The sequence below is a fragment of the Salminus brasiliensis genome, chromosome 2 (assembly GCF_030463535.1).
Source record: "Salminus brasiliensis chromosome 2, fSalBra1.hap2, whole genome shotgun sequence".
NCBI lineage: Eukaryota > Metazoa > Chordata > Actinopteri > Characiformes > Bryconidae > Salminus > Salminus brasiliensis.
In genome coordinates, this window is record NC_132879.1 from 19726697 (window position 1) to 19746618 (window position 19922).

At 41.1% G+C, this 19922-nt stretch overlaps 1 protein-coding gene across 1 annotated transcript in view; it reads right to left on the bottom strand.

The window, feature by feature from the left end:
• The window catches only part of furinb (furin (paired basic amino acid cleaving enzyme) b), a 122878-nt gene extending 106557 nt beyond the window's left edge, over nt 1-16321 (bottom strand). The window contains exons 1-2 of the mRNA XM_072669752.1: nt 15754-16321; nt 1958-2223 (exon numbers count right to left, since the gene is read on the bottom strand). Of these exons, the coding sequence (XP_072525853.1) occupies nt 1958-2134 (177 nt within the window). The 5' untranslated portion in view covers nt 2135-2223; nt 15754-16321. The remainder of the gene's footprint in view (nt 1-1957; nt 2224-15753) is intronic.
• Between the last annotated feature and the right edge of the window lie 3601 nt (nt 16322-19922).

A 19922-nucleotide genomic window follows, 5' to 3' on the forward strand; every position in this document is an offset into this window, starting at 1 on the left:
AAATATCATGCATATATATTATAAGTCCACTTCCCGTAGCATTCTCAACTGTACTGAACCCCACCATTCTTAAGTTTACTGTACTGGATCCAGCAGCTCTCTCCTTCTCTCTACAGAGACCAGCTGCCTCACTCACTCACTCGCTCCTGAAATTGTCAGTACTGCTTGAGCAATACTGCTTTTTCTCTCACTGTTGACTACAACTGGAATTTCAAACTGATATCAACATGACTAGGATTACCATTTCTCCAGAGTTGCTATTCCGAGTCTCATGCTTCTCATATGACCTTCTAATAATAAGCACATTACTTACTGCAACCTTATCTCTATTTAGCCAATATCTTTTTCCACCAATATCCAGTTCAGCATAATTTTCTGATATTGCTGCAATATTAATACCGGGTTTTAGATCAGCGCCATCTCTGCTTTTAGGAGAGCGCTTTCTGTATTTAATAATAATAATACAAAATAATAATAAAATCACAGCTTGAGCTTAAGAACCACAGGACATCTAGAGATGCTTCAGATATTAACGTCAACAATTTGCAGACTTCCCATGGCATAATGAGCTGGTGATGGTGAATCTGTGCAGATCTGCATGGAGCTAAATGATCTTTGTCTAAAATGATCACTCTAAATGGCAGCAAAAGCCCAGTTTTGCCAGAAATGAGCTAAAAGTGCTTTTCTAAGGCCTTTACTTAATTACAGGGCATCACACAGACATATTGTGACACATATGCACTTTAAAATACCACAGTTTCAGAACCATACTAAATACGTAGCAGTCAAGGTTTTGGGCTTGACAGAAATTAATTTTGTTTTTCCAAATAGACTGCTGATTTCCAGCATTGCTATGCCTGATTAACTTTTAATCCTTGCAAACAGCAATCAGCATATTCAGTAGATTCTCTCTACAGGTTCTGGCACCTTCACAGAAGGAGAAGGAAGAGACAGAACACACGCACACACCCCATCAATCTGGGTTTTAATGTACTGTGTACGCTGCAGGCTTCCAGCTCTAGCATCACTCATTTCATGAGTGCAAAACTTCACCAACCACATGAAGCACTTTAATTTGGTAACTAGCAGAATTATCCTGAAGTTACAGGATCCAACCTAATGAAACCTTCTATTTCCACTGTTGCTAGAACTGATTATGTCTTAATCTATACAGTAACAGTGATCAGACTTCAGTCTGAATTTAGTGGATTGTCTGGAAGGTACATACAACTGGAATCGGACTAGAGTGGTTCTCCGTGATTAAATATTATGTAACCCTAACAGATGCTAAAATACAAAACAATGAAAAACTGTGTTCCTTGTTCCTGTCCCTGGCACCATCATCTGTTGCTTGTGTATCATTCACAAACCACACCCACAAAGTTTGGTCTTTTAATTTTTAATTATTTATATTAATTATTATATTATATTATTATTATTTTTTACATACTGTGTAGGTCTCTTGCTATAGCATCACACAACAGAAATCTTAAAGCGTTTCAACCATCAGCCATGACACTTTAATGCACTTGTCTAACATTCATCTGGCTCATTAATGAATCAAATATAATCATTTTTTTTGTTCTCTCCCCAAAACAGACTGCTGATTTGTACTGTTGTTGGGCTTGATTACCTTTTACATGACTGCAACCAGTAAAACTAATAAATACTCAAGCAGGTATGCCGTGACATCCACTGAATTTAAATGAGCTATCCACGGTCTGTAATGGAATCAAACATGATACATTTGGAATGCTAAACTGTGCTCTGGAGCCATCACCTGCTCTCACAGGATGAAAAGATGAAAGTAGCACAGCACACGCAACATACACGCATGCTCCAAGCTTTAGCTCAGCTCGAGCATCACTCACACCGCCACCTCAAAGCCTTGCAGAACTTCAAAATCAACCACACGAAACATTTGAATTCGGTTGGATAACATGTGGTTCTCACTCACATTGCCGTGGTAGATGAAGTTGTGCTTGTGTGCAACGCGCCGGGCCTCCTCCTCCCCTCCGTGGATGTGCACGGCCCAAGAGTTGGTGTATAAGCCCTGGCGCTCCGCGGACAGCGCCACTGCGCTTAGGAGGAGCAGGCTGGTCCCGAGCTGCAGCAGGACCCAGCGGACCTCCATGAACGACCAGTGCTGGGGCCCTGAATGCTCTGGTCTACTATTGAAAGAATCCACTGACCACTCTGGACCACATCAGCCACTGTGCAGACCTAGAGAGAACAAAGCAAGAGCGTTTAGAACGGAGGCTAATTAGAGTGCAGAGGTTCTTTTATACAGCACACAAGGACAAATATAGCCGTCTTATGTGAACATCATCTCTTCAGGGAGGACAAAGGGCAGCAAACAATTTTTCTTGCAGACCTTTTCTACTTATAGCACCACACCTGGGCAAAGCTGACCCATAAGGCAAGTTGAACAGCAAGAACGAGGCTGAGGAGGTTCAAGGGTAACCTTGCCTTATGCCTTCTTGTTCTTGGAACGAGAACATAAAAAGGAACTCGAACAGGGCAGATAAGAAAGAGATTTAAAAGACAGCCAAGAGAGATAAAGCATTAAAGTGTCCTTACAGAGCTGTGATTTTGCTTAGTAAACAAGGAGAAAAGGGACACCTGGGCAAACTTTCAGTTGAGCTTTGATTTCTGGGAAGTTTATTTGGCATTTTCTGGAAAGGTCCCAGCCTTGTAGAAGGCTAGATATCATGGGGCAAGATTAGAAAGTGCTATGCTGGATGTGCAAGGCTGGAGGCTTCTTTCGAATCCACAGAGATTACAGAGAAGATATTTCACAGAGATGAGCAGGATGTTTGAAAATGCAGCTGTAATTGAGAAAAATGAGATGTAAACAGAAACAGTGTAAACTGAAGGCATGATAAACAATCATTAAAACTCAATGAATGTCGCATTTGCTCTGTCGTTCAAATCTAAATCACTGTAGGCCTGTCAAGATTTCCTGTTTTAATTTCCTGTTGATTTCCTTACTCTGTTTAAAATAATCTTTGATTACTCAGAAAGAGCCTAGCGGACACATCCACTCCTGTACATTTTTCATGGTCTACCTAAAAATTGACCAAATAGGCAGTACTACTCTGTCAAGTGAACCGTTAACATTTTCATAGTTCAGCTGGGACTGTAACTTGATGCTCATCTGCAGTCTCCCCACAACTGCAGTCTCATCCTAACACAGAGTCATGAGCAACAAGCATCCATAATTGAATAGCTGGTTTTGTCGGTTTAAATAGTTAGGACACTGTCAGAGAGCAGCTGTGAGGGCAAGGTCATACAGGCTAGAACTAAACCACAGAGATTTCTATAGGAACAACAACATAAAAGGTTCCGGCATTTTCCATCCACTCCAAGTTGCCCTCGCCTCAGGGAAACTCCCTGCAGAACCCTGATACATTTAGGTTGATCTGAGACTTGAGCAGGTCTTCAGAGACTAGGCTGCTCATGCTGAATATGGAACGGCTCGATATTCCCTAGAGTCCAACAGAACACCACAGAGACTTTCGACAAGTAGGCAAAACCCAAACAACAGAGCTTACCCACAGGCCTGCTTCTTCCAAGTTTGAGCAGTTTAGGAGGAATGTGCACTTGCGTTTTATTTTTGTTCATACTGCACATGTACTTGAATATGGGTCTGGGTCTATATTAACGATGATCCAAAAATGACTTGTGGGGATGTGTTCCAATCAAGCACAAATACCCACTACAGAAGAATTGTGTACCCCTCAACAGAATCCTTTAGTATGTGGAACAGGCTCGCGACTGGCCATCCGCTTCAAGCCAAGGCCGGGTGTCTGAAAACGTGTAGGGGAGAATTAGCGCAGTGTAAGGCAGCAAAAGCAGAACGCTACGACGCTCAGAAAACAAACAAACCGTCACGTCGAAAATCTGCATTGGCAAGCTCATTACAGCCTGGCAGAGTGCAGTGAGCTGGAAACGAAAACATGTTACCTGCCTGTCATAAAAAACCCCTCTGAAAGCACTTTTGCCAGGAGGGTGGAGAAAGAGAGAGTGAGAGTGTGAGAGAGTGTGAGAGAACATACAGGAATGAGGAGAGAAAAAGTGTAAGAGATAAAGAAACCTTAAGTTACAAAACAGCATCTCTTGACCCACAACAGAAGCAAAAGCAAAAATGCCAAGGAACCTCAAACCCTTTCTAAAACACCAGACCTGCAATTCTTATTTGGTGAACTAGCTCATCAAAAAGACATGATAATAACGAAAAGCTGGGCTACGCATCTGGTGTCAGCCTGAGTACAATATATTTCAACTTGAAGTCGGGTGATATTCTTAATTCATCATCTTGATATTTTCCAAATATATCAGATCGGAGTTAAAGATCAGTGAACCAGTGTATCCAGCCCTGCACCCATGTCTTTGTTCATTTTCTCCCTCGAGTCATCCTAGACTCATGTGCCTTTGTTTTGGTTCCTTGTCTCCGCCCATTTCTCTACCGTAGCTCCGCCTTGTCAATGACGCTCCCAGCTGTGTGCAGTTCGTTAGCCCTCCTATCCCAGATGTTTCCAACCCAGTCTTATTTGTAAGTAGTGCTTTTGTGTCCGCGTTTCTAGGTCTGGTCTTGTGGAAATTCCTGCGTCATCTCTGCTGTGTTTGGCTTGTTTATTTACTTTCTTAAAAGTCTAGACTTGCTCTTAAATGCTGCCTCCAAGACTCTATTTTGTGAAAATGAGAATTAAATCAAATAATAATGAGCCCACTCTCCCGGAGTGGTACTCCACACTACAGTAACATTTTACAAACCTCACATAGCTTTTTTTAACCATGCGTAAAGGGCATGATAATTAAAAAACATTATGTATTGTTTTGTATTAATAACATATTACAAATACATTTAGAAAGCATCATATGGCATTCATAATACCATGCTGTATAATACCCAACACAAGCCTGTGTAGTTGTTCTTAAGCAGTTATAATGACATACATAACACTTCATACAGAAAAGACTATGTCACTTCATACAGTCAGGTTCCACCATGCAGATTAGTATCGTTCTTAAGGACACTGTGAACACCAATGTTGTAATGCACTACACCTACACATTGTAGACCACTAGGTCAGGTCATTACAGGCTAGAAGTGAGGAGAGTTTGTTTTGCTTATTTGTTAAATGTGTTTTAAATGTTACGAAAGCCTAAATTCACTGTATAACATCTTCTAGAGCTAGTTCTCTTTACAGGCTTTAAGTGAAGTGGGGTTCATTCCACAGTGCACATTTATCGATGTCTCCCATTCTGTTTTCAACATCTTGAAAGGAGAGCTCAGGGCTTGTCACATTTTACTGAGGTTGAGTGCTGCTTCCAATTCATACAAATCTAAAAGCAAAAAAAGATGATGTAGGAAAGACATGCCATTTTTAAAAATACTGCCCGTCTCCAGCTATTCCTCATTAATAGTGATGTCAAAACACTGGTCCATGCTTTTATACAATTCAGTATTAATTACTGTTACTCTTTTTTACTGCTTTTTGGGGTAAAGCTATTAACAAACTTTAAAACATCCAAAGATCTGCGACAAGAGCAATGATTTACAATAAATATCAGCACACAATACTCTTATGCTCAGTGAATTGCACTGGTGGTGCTAGTGTCTACTCTGTAAAAATAATTCTGCTGCATAAACCCCTTAGTTACTGTGTAGCCCTTTGTAACTACCCTGCTGCACATTTCACATTTCACTCACCTTTTCATTGTTTTCATTGCCATTGATGTCACATTTGCCATATTCTATTAATTCAATGTAGCTTCTTTTAGCAGTTTTTATTTGTGTTATGTTTTTTCTTGTGCTATCCAGTGTCGGCCACAGGCAGGTGAGTTTCCCTTTTGAGTCTTTCTTCCTCTCAAGGTTTCTTATTCTCAATCTGAGGGAGCTTTTTCATGCCACCGTCACCACTGGCTAAATTGAATTAAGTTATTGCATTTTTAGTAAAGAAAAAAAGGTTACACACACTTCTCACTGCTAGCTTTACATTTCTGGGCCCCTGCATATCTTGAGAAGGTCCTCCACCCCATACAGCCCCCCTTGTGCCCTCGTGCCCTCAGACAGCAGTCTAATCAGTCTGTTCTCTACACTAGACTCTCTTCAGTGGGTGGCAGATCCTTCTGTGACATTGCTCTTAAACTGTGAAATTCCCCACCCAGATCTTTTCAGGACTGGACTTCTCTCTCTGCTCTCAAGACTTTTCCGAAAATGTCCTTTGTCTGCTTTATAGCTTTTTCTTCTCTCTCCCACCATATCTATGTTGTGCCACTAACTGCAATTATAAGCAGACTGCTTATAAATGCATTTAGAATATGGGATTCCCTGGAAGTAATACCATAAATGCTGCTCATCCATCACAAACGGGGACACCGTTATATATATGGGCACTGTATCATGGATAGAATTTCTCCAACACTGAAAAGCAATATCACAGCATATCAGTGTCACGGTATAACTGTATAGTAGATGCACGGCCCAGCCCTAGTTTAATCTAAAAATCTCTAAGAACAAAGCAGCTTTAGGTTCAATGTATTATCTCTTTAAATTGGACCACTTGGCTCATTAACCCAATTTCCTGTATTCTCTCTTGGTACACAGGCACTGGCTGTTTATTAGAGCAGGTTCTCTCTTTATTTAGCATGATGTTAATACACTTAAAGGCACACAGAGGGATAACAAAGTGTGCTTAAGTCACCGGATGGACTCAACACAAATGAACGGCAGGCTAATTCCTTACTGGCCTGGTTACCTACTTGGTTCTGTTGAGGAACATTAGCACATCAATACACATCAAGTAAACTCAAAGCTAAGTTGGTCATGTGAACACACTGAACACAGCCTCTGTATTTGATATGCAAATGATTAGGAGAAAATAAAGGACACACATACACCCCCACATGTGTGTATATCATTACTGGGCACCAGTAACACAGAATACTAATATTAGGATGCAAGTAGCAGTGTGGTATTAAGAAATTCAGTGTGCTTTGACAGGTGACACTGGGTGCAAAGCAGGTGCAAGCACACACTGACTCATACTCACTTTCCATGGCTAAATCTTCCATTTTTATTCCTGACACTGAACATTAAATACTTTTAAGTGATGTTACACTCCGTTATGAAACCCATCTTACGCAACATTTCCATCATCCTGTGCAACTTTCTGAAACGCAATGCTTCGTCGGAAGATTAGTGCTGGCCAGCCTGAGAAAGGTTGTTTTGTACGGACAACACAGAGTGCGGCACAGCCATGCAGAGAGCTTTCATGCTCCGGGTCTTCGTGTTGGCAGACTTCAGCACTTCAAAAAGTAAAAAGGCAGTCTAAAGAGCTAATTCCAAGTGAACAGCGTTTGTCATTTCTATTAAAAGACTACTACACAACAAGCTAATAAAGGAGTCCAAAAGCCTGTTTACACCTGGCACTGACATGCGTTTTTGGTGATCGGATCACGTTTGGATTTTACTTGTCTCCATGAAAAGCCAGGTATAAACACCATCAGATTATGACTGGATCACTCAACCCCCCCCAACAAAACCCAATAATACTAGTAATTATTACTGTAGATCTCATCTTCTCACTAATCTCCACCATCTCCTTTGCACTCTCTCTTGCATGTGTGTGTATGCTTGTGCTTATTGACCAGTAGATGAGAGCAGAGGGTTTACAAAGCGTTACAGGAACCATCTACTGATCCATGGCGTTGTGAAACCCCCACCATTACTCTAAACTGTTCAAGCCTCCCAAAGCAGGACAGTGTTAATGAGAAAGTGTTACACCAAGTAAAACAGGAATGATGGACGTGTTTGGTGTGCTTTTTTTATGCAGGGAAGTAAAATTAGATCTTATCTGGTAACACTGGAGACGTATTTCAACGAGTGTAAACAGAATCTAGTCAAAAGTGTATCCAGATACTATCGGGATACAAAATGCATTTTTCTTTCACGGTCATTATATGCTGCGATGTGTTGATGTTGATTTTTAGTAACTGTGCAAGTTTGCCATTCTGCTCTTTAATTCACTCGTTATAAAATGTAAAACCACGCAAATTATACTTTTCTCTTCACAGTTTTGCATTTAGGCAGCTTTTTGAAACAGTTGCTGCAAACTCGTCATGAACTCATTTGGTATGACCACAACTGCAGGAAGAAAATGAAACTCATTCAGAAGAAGAAATGCTCCAATCCAGCCATGTTTTGGCTTGAAACCTGATGGAAAGCCTCAACCACTCAACTGGAATGAAGTGGCATGCCAAATCTGCAACAAACAAATCTCCACAAACGATGGAAACACTACGAACATTCTGAATCACCTAAAAATCCACCATGCGGCTGAGTTTTCACAACTGCCGTTGCCAAAAAGCAGTTCCTCAGCAGTCAGCCCTCAATCATGGGTGCCTTTGCCAACTCCACAAATTAAGATCGAAGCAGACAGGGGGTGATGAGGCTGTGAAAGGGCAGTAACCTTGCAAAAGAGAGTTGAAAACTGTCACTTTCAAGGAAGTGCTTAGAACACTAGAAAACTGAAATGAATTACCAGGCTGAAGATACTTCACTCAAGACAGCCTTTCCAGGCTACTACAATGAGGATGGCTCTGATGTGCGAGACGTGTAAAAAATGATTCACAGCACCAGTTAGTTCACATTAACTTCAGACATGTGGTCAGGTATTCATTTGCAGCAATACATATCCGTCACTGCACGCTTCATCAACAGAAAATGAAAATTGAAATCAAAATGTCTCAAGATCAGCCATTTCCTAAAAACACACACTACGAGCTTCCGAGGAGACTTGAAAGTTGCAGAAATTTCTTCTCCTGCATCACACTATTGATAATGGCTCCAACATTGTGACGGCCGTCCAAAGAAATCGACTGAACCATGCTGAGATTTCAAACACAACTTAAAGCAGGGGCAAAAAACCCGAAAGAACTAGTCGGCACAGAGTTGAGGGAGCACTTGAAGTTTGCTGAGCAATTACGGAAGCCTTTTATCACAGTTGGCAGCGCAAGAGGGCACTGCAATCCTCCCTCGGTGTTCCCTTATAACAGTAAAAAGCTTCATCATGGCTGTATCATCGTTATATTAGTATCATTATTATGCAGTTATTTGAATTTGTAGTAGATGTGTGTGCAGATAATGTTAAATCTGTTTACTTTTTATTTAATATTTTCTTTTGATTCTTTGAAGTAAAATAATAAAATAATAAAATAAAATTAACTCATGTTCCTTTACTCATAGAGGACTTTCCAAGCAAGTGGGGATTCAAACAAAATATGGTGGAAAACATTTTAGAGCAGGGCCCAGTAATCAAGCAGGTATTTGCTGAAGATAAATGTCCTCCCATGATGAAGCAGCACTTGAACCTGTAGCGGACTTTACAGATATTCTCTCCAGTGATTACATGACAATCTCATCACTCTAAGCAATGCTAAATCTCCTTGAACTGAAGACACTTGCACCCAAGGATAAAAATCTCCTCACAGCAACGAATAAAAGCCAACATTCTGGCCAAGCTTCAGTCAAAACACGACAAAAGAAATCAACCAGTGCAATTTGGCAAAACACTACCCTACTGGATCCCTGTTACTGTGGAGGGCATGATGACAACCTAGAAAAAAAAACAAAAGCGTGGGGCGCTGAAGAAACGCTTATTCTTGGCAAAGAACACAGATATGTCAGAGAAATAGCCCAGAAACAGACGCAGCCTTCTCTTCTGAAGATGTCATTGGAGAGTCTGCTCAGGAAAAGAAATGGAACACCATCGACGACACTGTCTGATGAGCAAAGGGTCGCAGCTAAACTAAAAAAGGTCATAGATGGTGAGGAAAATCCACTAATTTGGTTGAAAGCAAGACCTCCCTATCTTGGCGAAAATAGCATGCAAATACCTCCCTGCCTATGTGCCACCAGCTGGAGTCCAAGACCTAAGATCTAGGCTAAAAAGAATCATTTATAGGCCGGTCATGATAATTATGTCTCAAAACTAATTGTGATAAATAATATTTCATTTAATCCCTCTTTTTTTTAATTTAATTTTCATTTAAGATCATTTAATACCACAGATATTGATAAGAGGGCATACTACTGCAATCACAGCCTCTTTAAATAACTTTTTAATTAGTAATAGCCATATTTATGTGGTAAAATGTACCCCCCCACACACACACACACCTAAACCTATTAGCCTCACATCTTCGCCTCCTCGCAGTCCGCTCTGTGTGTAGCAAGGTACTGTCATTGATGTACTGTTCCTTGCACGCACTGCACTCTTTTCCAAACAGCAGTAATTCAGCAATTACTGAGGCCATGTCCATATATTCTATGAGGAGCCAATAATGTAATTATCACGATAGACCTAATCGCTTATTCAGTTGATAGACCATGTGTCCAAATGTTTGTGGACACCCCTTTTAATAAAAAAATTCTGCCATCATGGGTACAGAAGTGCAAATGCACAAACACACAGCTTGTCTAGTCCCTGAAGAGAAGTATTACCAATAGAATAGGACTCTCTGGAGCAGATAAACATTTATCTACTGGCACCCTGCCTAATGCCAGGCGTGGGCTAGAGATTTATAAAGCTCCCCAGCATTGAGCTGTGAAACTGTGTTCTCTGGAATGGTGCTCCATCCAATACTTCTGGGACGTGTCTTTTAGTTTCACATTATGATTATGAAATTTGAGATTCACATTATGCCAAAAGGGGAAAACAGAAATTGAAATACACAGTTTTAGAGTGACAGGGATGATGCATTGTTTGTAGTGTAGTTGTTAAGTAAGCAACCCGCAGTAAGCCTAAGTACGTTTTTCGTTAAATATGACTGTGTGTATAGAAGGCATTGACTAGTGTCTCATGTTTAAGTTTCTTATTCACAATTGGCTTTTCAAACAAACTGTCGCATGATGCCCATGATTTGTAAACCACTGACACCCAACAGCCCCACATTAGGTTTTATTGTTCTGCTCCTGTTTCCTGTTCCTATCGCAATAAATCTATAATTATTTATAATTTTTTTTCTCTAAATGATAAATTGCAAGCAGGGAAAAATCAATAGCGCACAAGTCCAATAAATGCTCCAGAAACTGACATCTCACCTATAGAAACAGCTCTGGGAGACTTGGTCCGAGTTGCTTTTGCAACACGCATCGAAAAAAAAGCTGCAAAAACAAAATCCTGAGTGCTTCAGCTTACGTGGCTTTTACTACAGGCACGGCACTAGTGCAAGGGGAGTAAAACAGACTGGAAAAATCAATCTACATGCGTCCAGAGTATAACTCTAACAGAGTTAACAAGAAGACTTTGGAACACTGCCAGCATGTTGACGGTAATCATGTGTACTGAAGGCTGTAATTGCCACCAAACACGAAAGATCCAAATGATCCATTATCAAACAGTCTACCCGTAACTGGCCGCCATGAAGCAGAGCTGGAAAATTAGGCTGCATTTCTAGTAAAGTCCTGTTGAGTCAGAAAGACAGGAAGACAGTCTCATGCCAGTGCTAATTGACATTAATGTGATGCCACGGAGATCTCATATTCTGAGATCAACACGCGTTGGACAGCGCCTGTGTTTGGAGCCTTTGCCAATGCCTAAAGACAGATGAGCTTTTACTAGAGATGGTATTCCGGTATACAATTATGTAACTGGAAACAGATATGGAAGAGAATGAATGAATCGGATCTATTCCAGTAGCAATTCTCGCCTAAAATAGCACGCGCTCCAACTGGGCCTTATTCATCTGTGCATAAACAAGCGCAAAGTGGAGCGCGAGTGAAAGCCATTCAAATGGTTTAACATCTGATTCATCAAATTCAAACCCAGCATCAAAACGAGCAGAGATTCAAGCACAGCTGATAAACCATAGAATTTATGCAGAGTACTTTTGTATTGTACTTAAGTTAAAAAGTACTGTTACCAAGGTGAAACTGCACTAATGTAAATACAGAATTACATGTGTAAAAGTCCACCAATGTAAAGTTAACTTCAGTAAAAGTATATTCAAGCATATAGTCGTCTTTTAGATCCAAGGTCGAAAAGTGTACAAACCCCTAAATGAAATGCTTTACACACGGATATCTGAGCAAACCCTGCCTGCTTCTCCAAAGTTGCATAGTGTAGTTAGCAAAGCACCCAGCCTGGAGTAACAATGACAAAGATGCAATTCTCCCAGAGCATCACAATCATTTTTAAAACTGTTATTTTAAGGTAAAATGCTCAAAAATGGGAGGGGGGGGGGGGTAGTATCTCTCTGTCAGTCACCTTAACTTCAGTGACCCAAACACAGGCTGCTGGCGCCATTACAGTAATGCTAATGACATGCACAGGCATTTATAACAATACCCTCACCATGTGCTCAAGAGCCAAGTAAGGGGAAATGGGGCCCATTTTCTATAGGGCGTGATTATAATGTGTCCTTTAACCTTATAAAGGCCCTTAAACCTTTGAAGATGTGGTAACAAAATTACTGTGTGATTTCACATTCATTATGTCTCATTTGTAGCTCAATGAAACAGGCAGAGGTTCAAGCATGTTTGTGGGTAGAACAGGAGATGTTTCCCTGCATTTTTAATTTAATGAAAAGGTATTACAGTGTGCGCTACAGCTGAGCAGATACAGATCACAAGATGCATTAGACATTTTTCTGATAATTTTCCCCATTCCATCCAATTAAACCGGACTAATTACACTCTCTGTAATGAAACATGCAGTTGGACAGTGTTCTTCAAGTACTGTTGATAGCGATGACATACTCATGAACGCATATCGTGTATCATGACAACAAAATTGATCACAATTCGATAAAATATCGTCATACTGCCCACCCCAGTACTACATAACAGCGGTGATTAATTTTTGTCTTTTAAGGAATAAAAATTCAGTCTGTGTGTCTTAAGTTACGATCACTTCCCTCTTCAAATGTTTAAAGTATTACACGTCTTCTTCAAACACAGACGGGACCGAGGGGTCATCCTATTCTCTAAATGTGTAATTATGAAGTATGCAGACCAAAGAAGAGTTCAGAGCTCAGAGGCTTCCACGGTGAGACTGGTGCAGTATGTCCTCTGGGGAAGAGAGGAACAGTAATTATCATTGCTTAATAACTGCTCATCACACACAGCTTTAATGACCTGCATTCACGTTGTCAGGGTAAGACCTGTGGAGCATGGTGACTCATTAAGGCCTGGGCATGCACACCCGCACACACACACCTTTTTTTTTTTTATCTTTCTTTTCATTTTTTCTTCCCATAAATACATCAGATATTTAAGCTGTCTCTGTATTGTAATACAAGCACACCTCAGACACTATTTTGTCTTTTCCAGCTGTCTACACATACACTCAGTCGCTCGTCTGTCTGTTTGAGCACTAGCTCTTTCAAACCTGTCTGTTTTCCTTGAGAGTTATTTATAAATCAGCAGCACCTGTACTGTAGGTATGTGAGAGATATGCTGTTATAACGGGTTGGCTGTGTGCGCTACTCTTGTACGTGTGAGGGCTAAAACCTGCTGTGCTAATAGATGGCGAGAGAACAAGCAGGAATATCAAAAAGAAATGCCAACTGGCCTTAATGAATTAGCATCTTGCTTTCTTGCCTTGTTGAGTAATCCGCCACCATCAGCTTTTCGGCTGTCATCTAGCCCTGACAAATACAAACAAGAAGTTATATGAGGTAAGGCACTTAGCAGCTACAAGCACTTCAGCCTTTTCCTTGCAAATTACAGGCGGCACGCTACAAATACGCCACGCTGATGGGATTTTTCAGCTGATGCGACTCTGTAGAGCTGGCAGAAGCTATTATGTGGTTTGTTGGGGTGGGGTGATGGGATGGGTGGGTTCGCTTAAGAGTAACTGCAGGGCAGCACAACACCACAGAACGAACATAATCTGTATAACAAAGTGAAATGTGAATCTTTAGGTTGGTCCATTAAGTCTATGCAGCGACAGGTATAGAGGATAACACCTACCGCACAGAGCTGGCTGCTGAAAAACAGAAAAGCCTCTATACAGATATTAAAGACTCTTAAAAACTTGTTTTGGTTAACATTGAACATATAATCTATAGCAGTTGGCTTTGAAGCTTGAGTTGTCTAGACGGTTTTAAGTCCATTTTAAGCAAAAATACAAACGAACACCTGAAACGGTTCAGAGCGGTTCAAATCACCAGCTTTTGACTCACTGAAGCAGAACCCTGATCATTAATGGTGCAATGATTTCAGTAGAGTACTGAAAAGGCAATGCATTAAAGGTTAAAACTGTACCACTGATCGTCTCTTCAGAGGGAGAACGGTACCTGCTGTCATCCCATCACTTAACAATGAAGGGCTAGCCGATGTTGGTGTCAGTCAGCTGACGTAATGGCCAATTAGCGTTCTCCTCCAAGCGTGCTGAGCCGTCAGCGATGCGTTAGCTGCAGACGAGATGTAGTTGGCTGGCTTCACAAGTCAAGGTCCAGTGCTTGTGGAGACGTACGACTGTGAGACCAGGCTAGCAGGTGGGAACTGGCAATCACTTAATTCAGGGGGAAATAAACATGCATCTGGGTGTGCATCTGATTAGAGAATAGTGGGTGCGAAGGAAAGACGTTGTTCCATTTTCAAGCTTATGCTGTTAGGCGTTGTGAGCCAAACCAATCAAGGACCAGTTTCCCAAAAGCATCCCAGGGTCAATATCATCTCAAATGGGAGAGCGTGTCCAGAGTCATGCTTGCCCAGTTAAGAATCATCCTTGTGCTAAAATGTTTTTGGGACTCCAGCCAGTGCAGTAGCTACATAACAGGAACTGAACCAAACTTCCTGGAGCACCATTGCATCTCTAGCGATCACATTTCTGGCCTCGGATGCGGAACGTACAAAAACGCTTAAAACAACTTTTACGTTCAGATATGGCCTCCTGAACCACCTCATATATACCTCAGATATGCTCTAAAATGTATTATGTGAATATAGCTAGCTGTAGACCTTCAGATCTTCAGATTCGTGGATATTAATAGCTGGGGGGACACATGTTAATGTCCCAGAACTGCCCCATTCAGATGTAGGCATTGTATAGTGTAGGTCCAGGAGTATTGCAGCCCTTCAGCTGTCACATTCAGAGCTGACGACACCAGCTAGTTGTTGTGAAACCGTTTATTATGCAGAACTGCTATTATTAGATGCTAGACCACCACATCTGTTTGTGTGTGTGTGTGTGTGTGTGTGATTACAGTGGTTTTAAAGAAAACGTGCTCCAAGAAAAGGCTCTGAAGCTTGTGTAGTGTTCATAGAGAACCCAGGCTAGGCTTGAACACAGTTGCCAAGAAGAGTAAACTCGGAGGAGGGCAGAAAGGTAGGAGAACTCAGCCAGGCTTAAGGATTATGTAATATTAAATCCTACAGAAGGTCGAACCAGAGTCTAATTTGAGTGACCTCGGTTCAAGAGAGGACTAAACATGAACTTCAGCAGCCCAGTCTCAGTCTCAGTCTCAGTCTCTCGAGCGTATGTAAGCCTGCTCTCAGGCAAACGAGTGTTGAAGCAGCAGCAGCAGCTGAGCTCAGCACACTCCTTATTCCCTTCAAAACAAGCCGGAAACACGACCCAGCCCCAAACCCGTCCACTCGGACACATTTCCAAGAAGATACTCAGCGCGTAGTCCAGTTTGGACAAACTCTTTAAGGGCAGTAGGCAGCTTCGCAGCAAAGCAGCCTGGCTTCCCCACAGCAAACGCGCATTTTGAAAGTTTAAAGGGACTTTACTGTACCGTGTTAGTCAGTCAGTGTTCGTGGTGTGTTTCCACTCTCCTAATCCCGGGAGCTGGCCGCTAGCTAACTCTCCGCGCGCAGCAGAGTCATGGCTGGACCAGTCCAAGCTGTCATTCGGCTCTTCCTGCCTCTTCCTTCTTTCCTTCCTTCCTTCGCGGCTTCACGGCGGCTCTGGAGTCATGTGTCCCCTCGTCCTTTCCTTTTCATTCCCAGAGCTTCCTCAGTCTGACGTCCAGAAGAAAGAAAACTGGAGTTTCGGACTCCAAATCTTGCTCTCTCTCTCTCTCTCTCTCTCTCTCGCTGCTGGTGCTGTTTAGTAGTAGTAGTGCTGCTGCTGCTGCTGCTGCTGCACTCAGAAACTCCCCCACCGCGCGCTCACGTCGGCAAGCACGCGCGCTCATACACACATACACACACACACAGAGAGAAGTAACTTTCAGTGCCGCCTGTCCTCTTCTACAGTCCTGCACAGCCGCCCGGCTGTAAATCCGAGGTCTGAACCAATGCGAAAGAGGGGTTCTCGAAAGCGCCTCCACAGAACCCACGCTGCACTCAACAGGACGTGGCTGATCCGAGGACTACAGACCCGGGAGCACATCCGCTCTCCAACGGCCTACAAATCCCAGGAAGTGCGTCATGGCGCGAGCGCCACGGCGGTACACGGGTTGTTAGCGCCACCTAGTGGTTGAAAGCTGAAAGCTGCCATAAACCAAACGCAACCTGCCATCATTAAAGGAAAGATTCACCACAGAATAAACAATCAGCCAAGGCATGTCTGGAGTCCCGTTTTATGTTGATTATAAATCATAAATATTCAGCTTATTTCATTATGTTTTTTGTCAGAGGAGGTTTGGTATCCTTTTGAGTGCAGGTCAAAAAAATATAAAATATAAAATATATAGCACTACATATATATTATTTTATTTATTTTGTTGTATATATATATATATATATATATATATATATATATATATATATATATACACACACATACATATATATACTCAATTGAATGAAATTACATTAGATTTATGAACATCTAAAGTTTGGCTCGAAATGCTATTATTATCCCAGAAAACATTCTTACATTCTTATATATATTATTTTATCTATATATATAACAAAATAAATAAATATCTATTTAATAACTCAATTGCTCTCTACAGTGTCACAACATTGAACTGCAAACGGTATCTGACACCAATGTAGGAGCTTACAACAACATGCAGGAGCTCCTGTGAAAGCCCCTGTGAAATACCCCAGGATCCCCTGTAAATTTAGTCTTGTCTGAATAGGGATTATGTTAGCGCATGTTGGAAATCCCTGGAATTTTGCATTATCCTCATAGCTGCTAACTAAACAAGCAAAGGCCAACATGTTCTGACCAACTGACTACATTTAAGGAAAGGAGGTAGAGAGGAAACTGAATTATGCTTGTTTTTACTGAATGATCTCTGTACGGATATTGGCCAGCTGAACCTACTGTGCAATGTAGGCCAACAGTTCTGTCAGCTGGCATTTTGTGGGTCTGGCCTTCAAGTGTGTGAAACGGAGCTCCAGTCTCACTTGTCTTTGTGTTGCAATCTACAGTCAGAACCAACATGATGTCAGGAACTTCTTTACCTGCTGTGTTTGTATTTTTTTGGGGCGTATATCTCTGTAGGCCGTTTTGGAGGGTTTGGGGGATTACTATTCTGCACATAGAGATGTAATTATATTACTCATTAAATTAAATGAATTAAGTAAAGGTTGGGGATTAAGTGATAACATTTCCGTTACTGTTTTATAGAAAATGTAAGTCCACTATTTACTTCATTAAATAAACAGACAGATATGATTCTTCTTTATCATGATTGATATGTTTTCAATGAACTACTTTAGGTTGTCTATTTACTTTTATATTTATTAAAGAGGCTGTTCAATAGGGGCACCTAGTTTATCGGTATTGCAGCAGATACTTACAGGCTACAATATAATACATATAAAGAACTATATTTCGAGCGATTGTGAGAACTAAACTGCAGCGATTCTTGGAACTGACTGAAAAATAAAAATATGCAAATGTCCAAATAATGTTGACTTTTTAAATGGAAAACTATTAAATAATAATGCACAATTGCAAATATGTGATTAACTTATATATAAACATGTTACTTAAATTTTATTTAAATATTTAAAAGTGTTATCCACAAGAAAATAAAAATTAAATGTTCAGTTATTGATTAATGATTAATCTTGTAGCTATACAATAAACAGAATTGGTCTCCGAGTGGATTATTGTGCAACACCATTCACAGTTTAGGAAACTGATAGTGGGCACCAATTGTACACTAGTGAGAAGTTTAATGATGGTTTGTGTGGTGCAACAGACAACACCACAGCCTGCCAGTGAGCTACCACACCACATAGGAGACTGGGGTTCGATTCCTGGCCTGGGTGACTATGTTGCACTACACCAATAAGAGTCCTGGGGCAAGACTCCTAACACTGCTAGCTCACCTCTGTAATACGAGTAACCTTGTAAGTCGCTCTAGATAAGGATATGGATATGGCTAAATGCCATAAATGTAAATGTTTAAGACCAGCTTATTAGACACTCTTTGTTAAAAAAAAATTACTGCCTACCTAAAGACGCTGAGTAATATTTAATAAGACTTTTGAATAAGATTAATCTTTCTAAATGCTTATTGTATTTGATCTTCTTTGGCCCAATCAGCAACATAACCCTGACGGATGAACTAAAGCAGCTAATTAAAGAGCCATATGATGGAAAGCCTCATCTTACTCACATGTTCTTTTTAACAAAAGCATTTGAAAAAGCATGTAAACATTTCTAATGTAATCATGTTAACGTTTCTAAATGCGCTGGACAGTGCACATGCAGAAAACCCCTGACTGTTTTTGTGATGTCATCAAAACCAAAGCATTTCCATACAGTATGTCCACCTATGCAGGCGACAACCTAGCCAGCTATAGTTATAGTCTAAGTCAAGTCAAGTCAAGTCAAGTAAAGTCAAGTGGTTTTTATTATCATTTCAGCTACATACAGAGTACACAGTGAAACGAAACAACATTCCTCCAGGACCATGGTGCAACACAGACACAGTGCAGACAGAACACAAGTGCAACACAGTACAAGTGCGGACAGACAACACAACACAGTACAGACAGAGAATAATAAATAATTGGGGGTAGTGTGCAAATTATGCAGTGTGTAATAAATATTGAGTCCAGTGAGGTAGTAAAGTTATTTGTGCAAAAAATGATGATTGCATCAATCAAAGAAACTTCTGTGGCACCTTAAGGAGTGGACTGCTCATTGATTGAGGCACAATATATGGAAGCAGATTAGAAAACTATAAGCTGACTATACACATGGCTCAGCAGTTAGAGCGCCGGGATATCGATAACAGGGTTGTGGGTTCGATTCCCGGTCTCAGCAAGCTGTTGGGCCCTTTACCCTCTCTGCTCCCCGGGCACTGGAGTCGGCTGCCCACTGCTATGGGTGTGTGTGTACTCACTGCCCCTAACACACACACGTCTGTGTGTTCACTACCAGATGGGTTAAATGCAGAGGACACATTTCAAATATGTGCACCTTTACCTTTTAAATAGCTTTAATTATGAGAGAGGTCACAAACAGTCATGTATAAATGAATTATTCTCTTAAGATTAAAGGTTATGCAAATGGTCGTTTGAGCGACGCCACAGAAGAACCTCTTTTGGTTCCTTTGTTAAAGAAACCCAAAGGAGAACTACAGAATACAGAAACACACGGTCGCTTATGCACCCAAACGTGGTTCTTCTATTGCATCAATCAAAGAAACTTCTGTGGCACCTTATTTTTAGGAGTATAAGACTATAGTTGATACATAAACACACACAAAGCATCACAGACGTGGGTAAACATCAAAGGGCCTTTGAACATAAATAGGCATCATTATATATCTATAACAGGATTATACAGTATAACTGAAGGTGTATCTGATCTCTGCTCCCTGACACGAGCTATCGCTAGTCGGTGCTGCAGTGTCAGAAACTGGAGCTTGTGCGCGTGTCTCTCCTTCTCCCTCCCTCTCTCCCTCTCCCGGAACAGTGCTCCCACTAACACGGGCCAAAGTTGTCCCGGAATAAGGACAGCACGCATGTGCCGTAAACCCGGATGTAA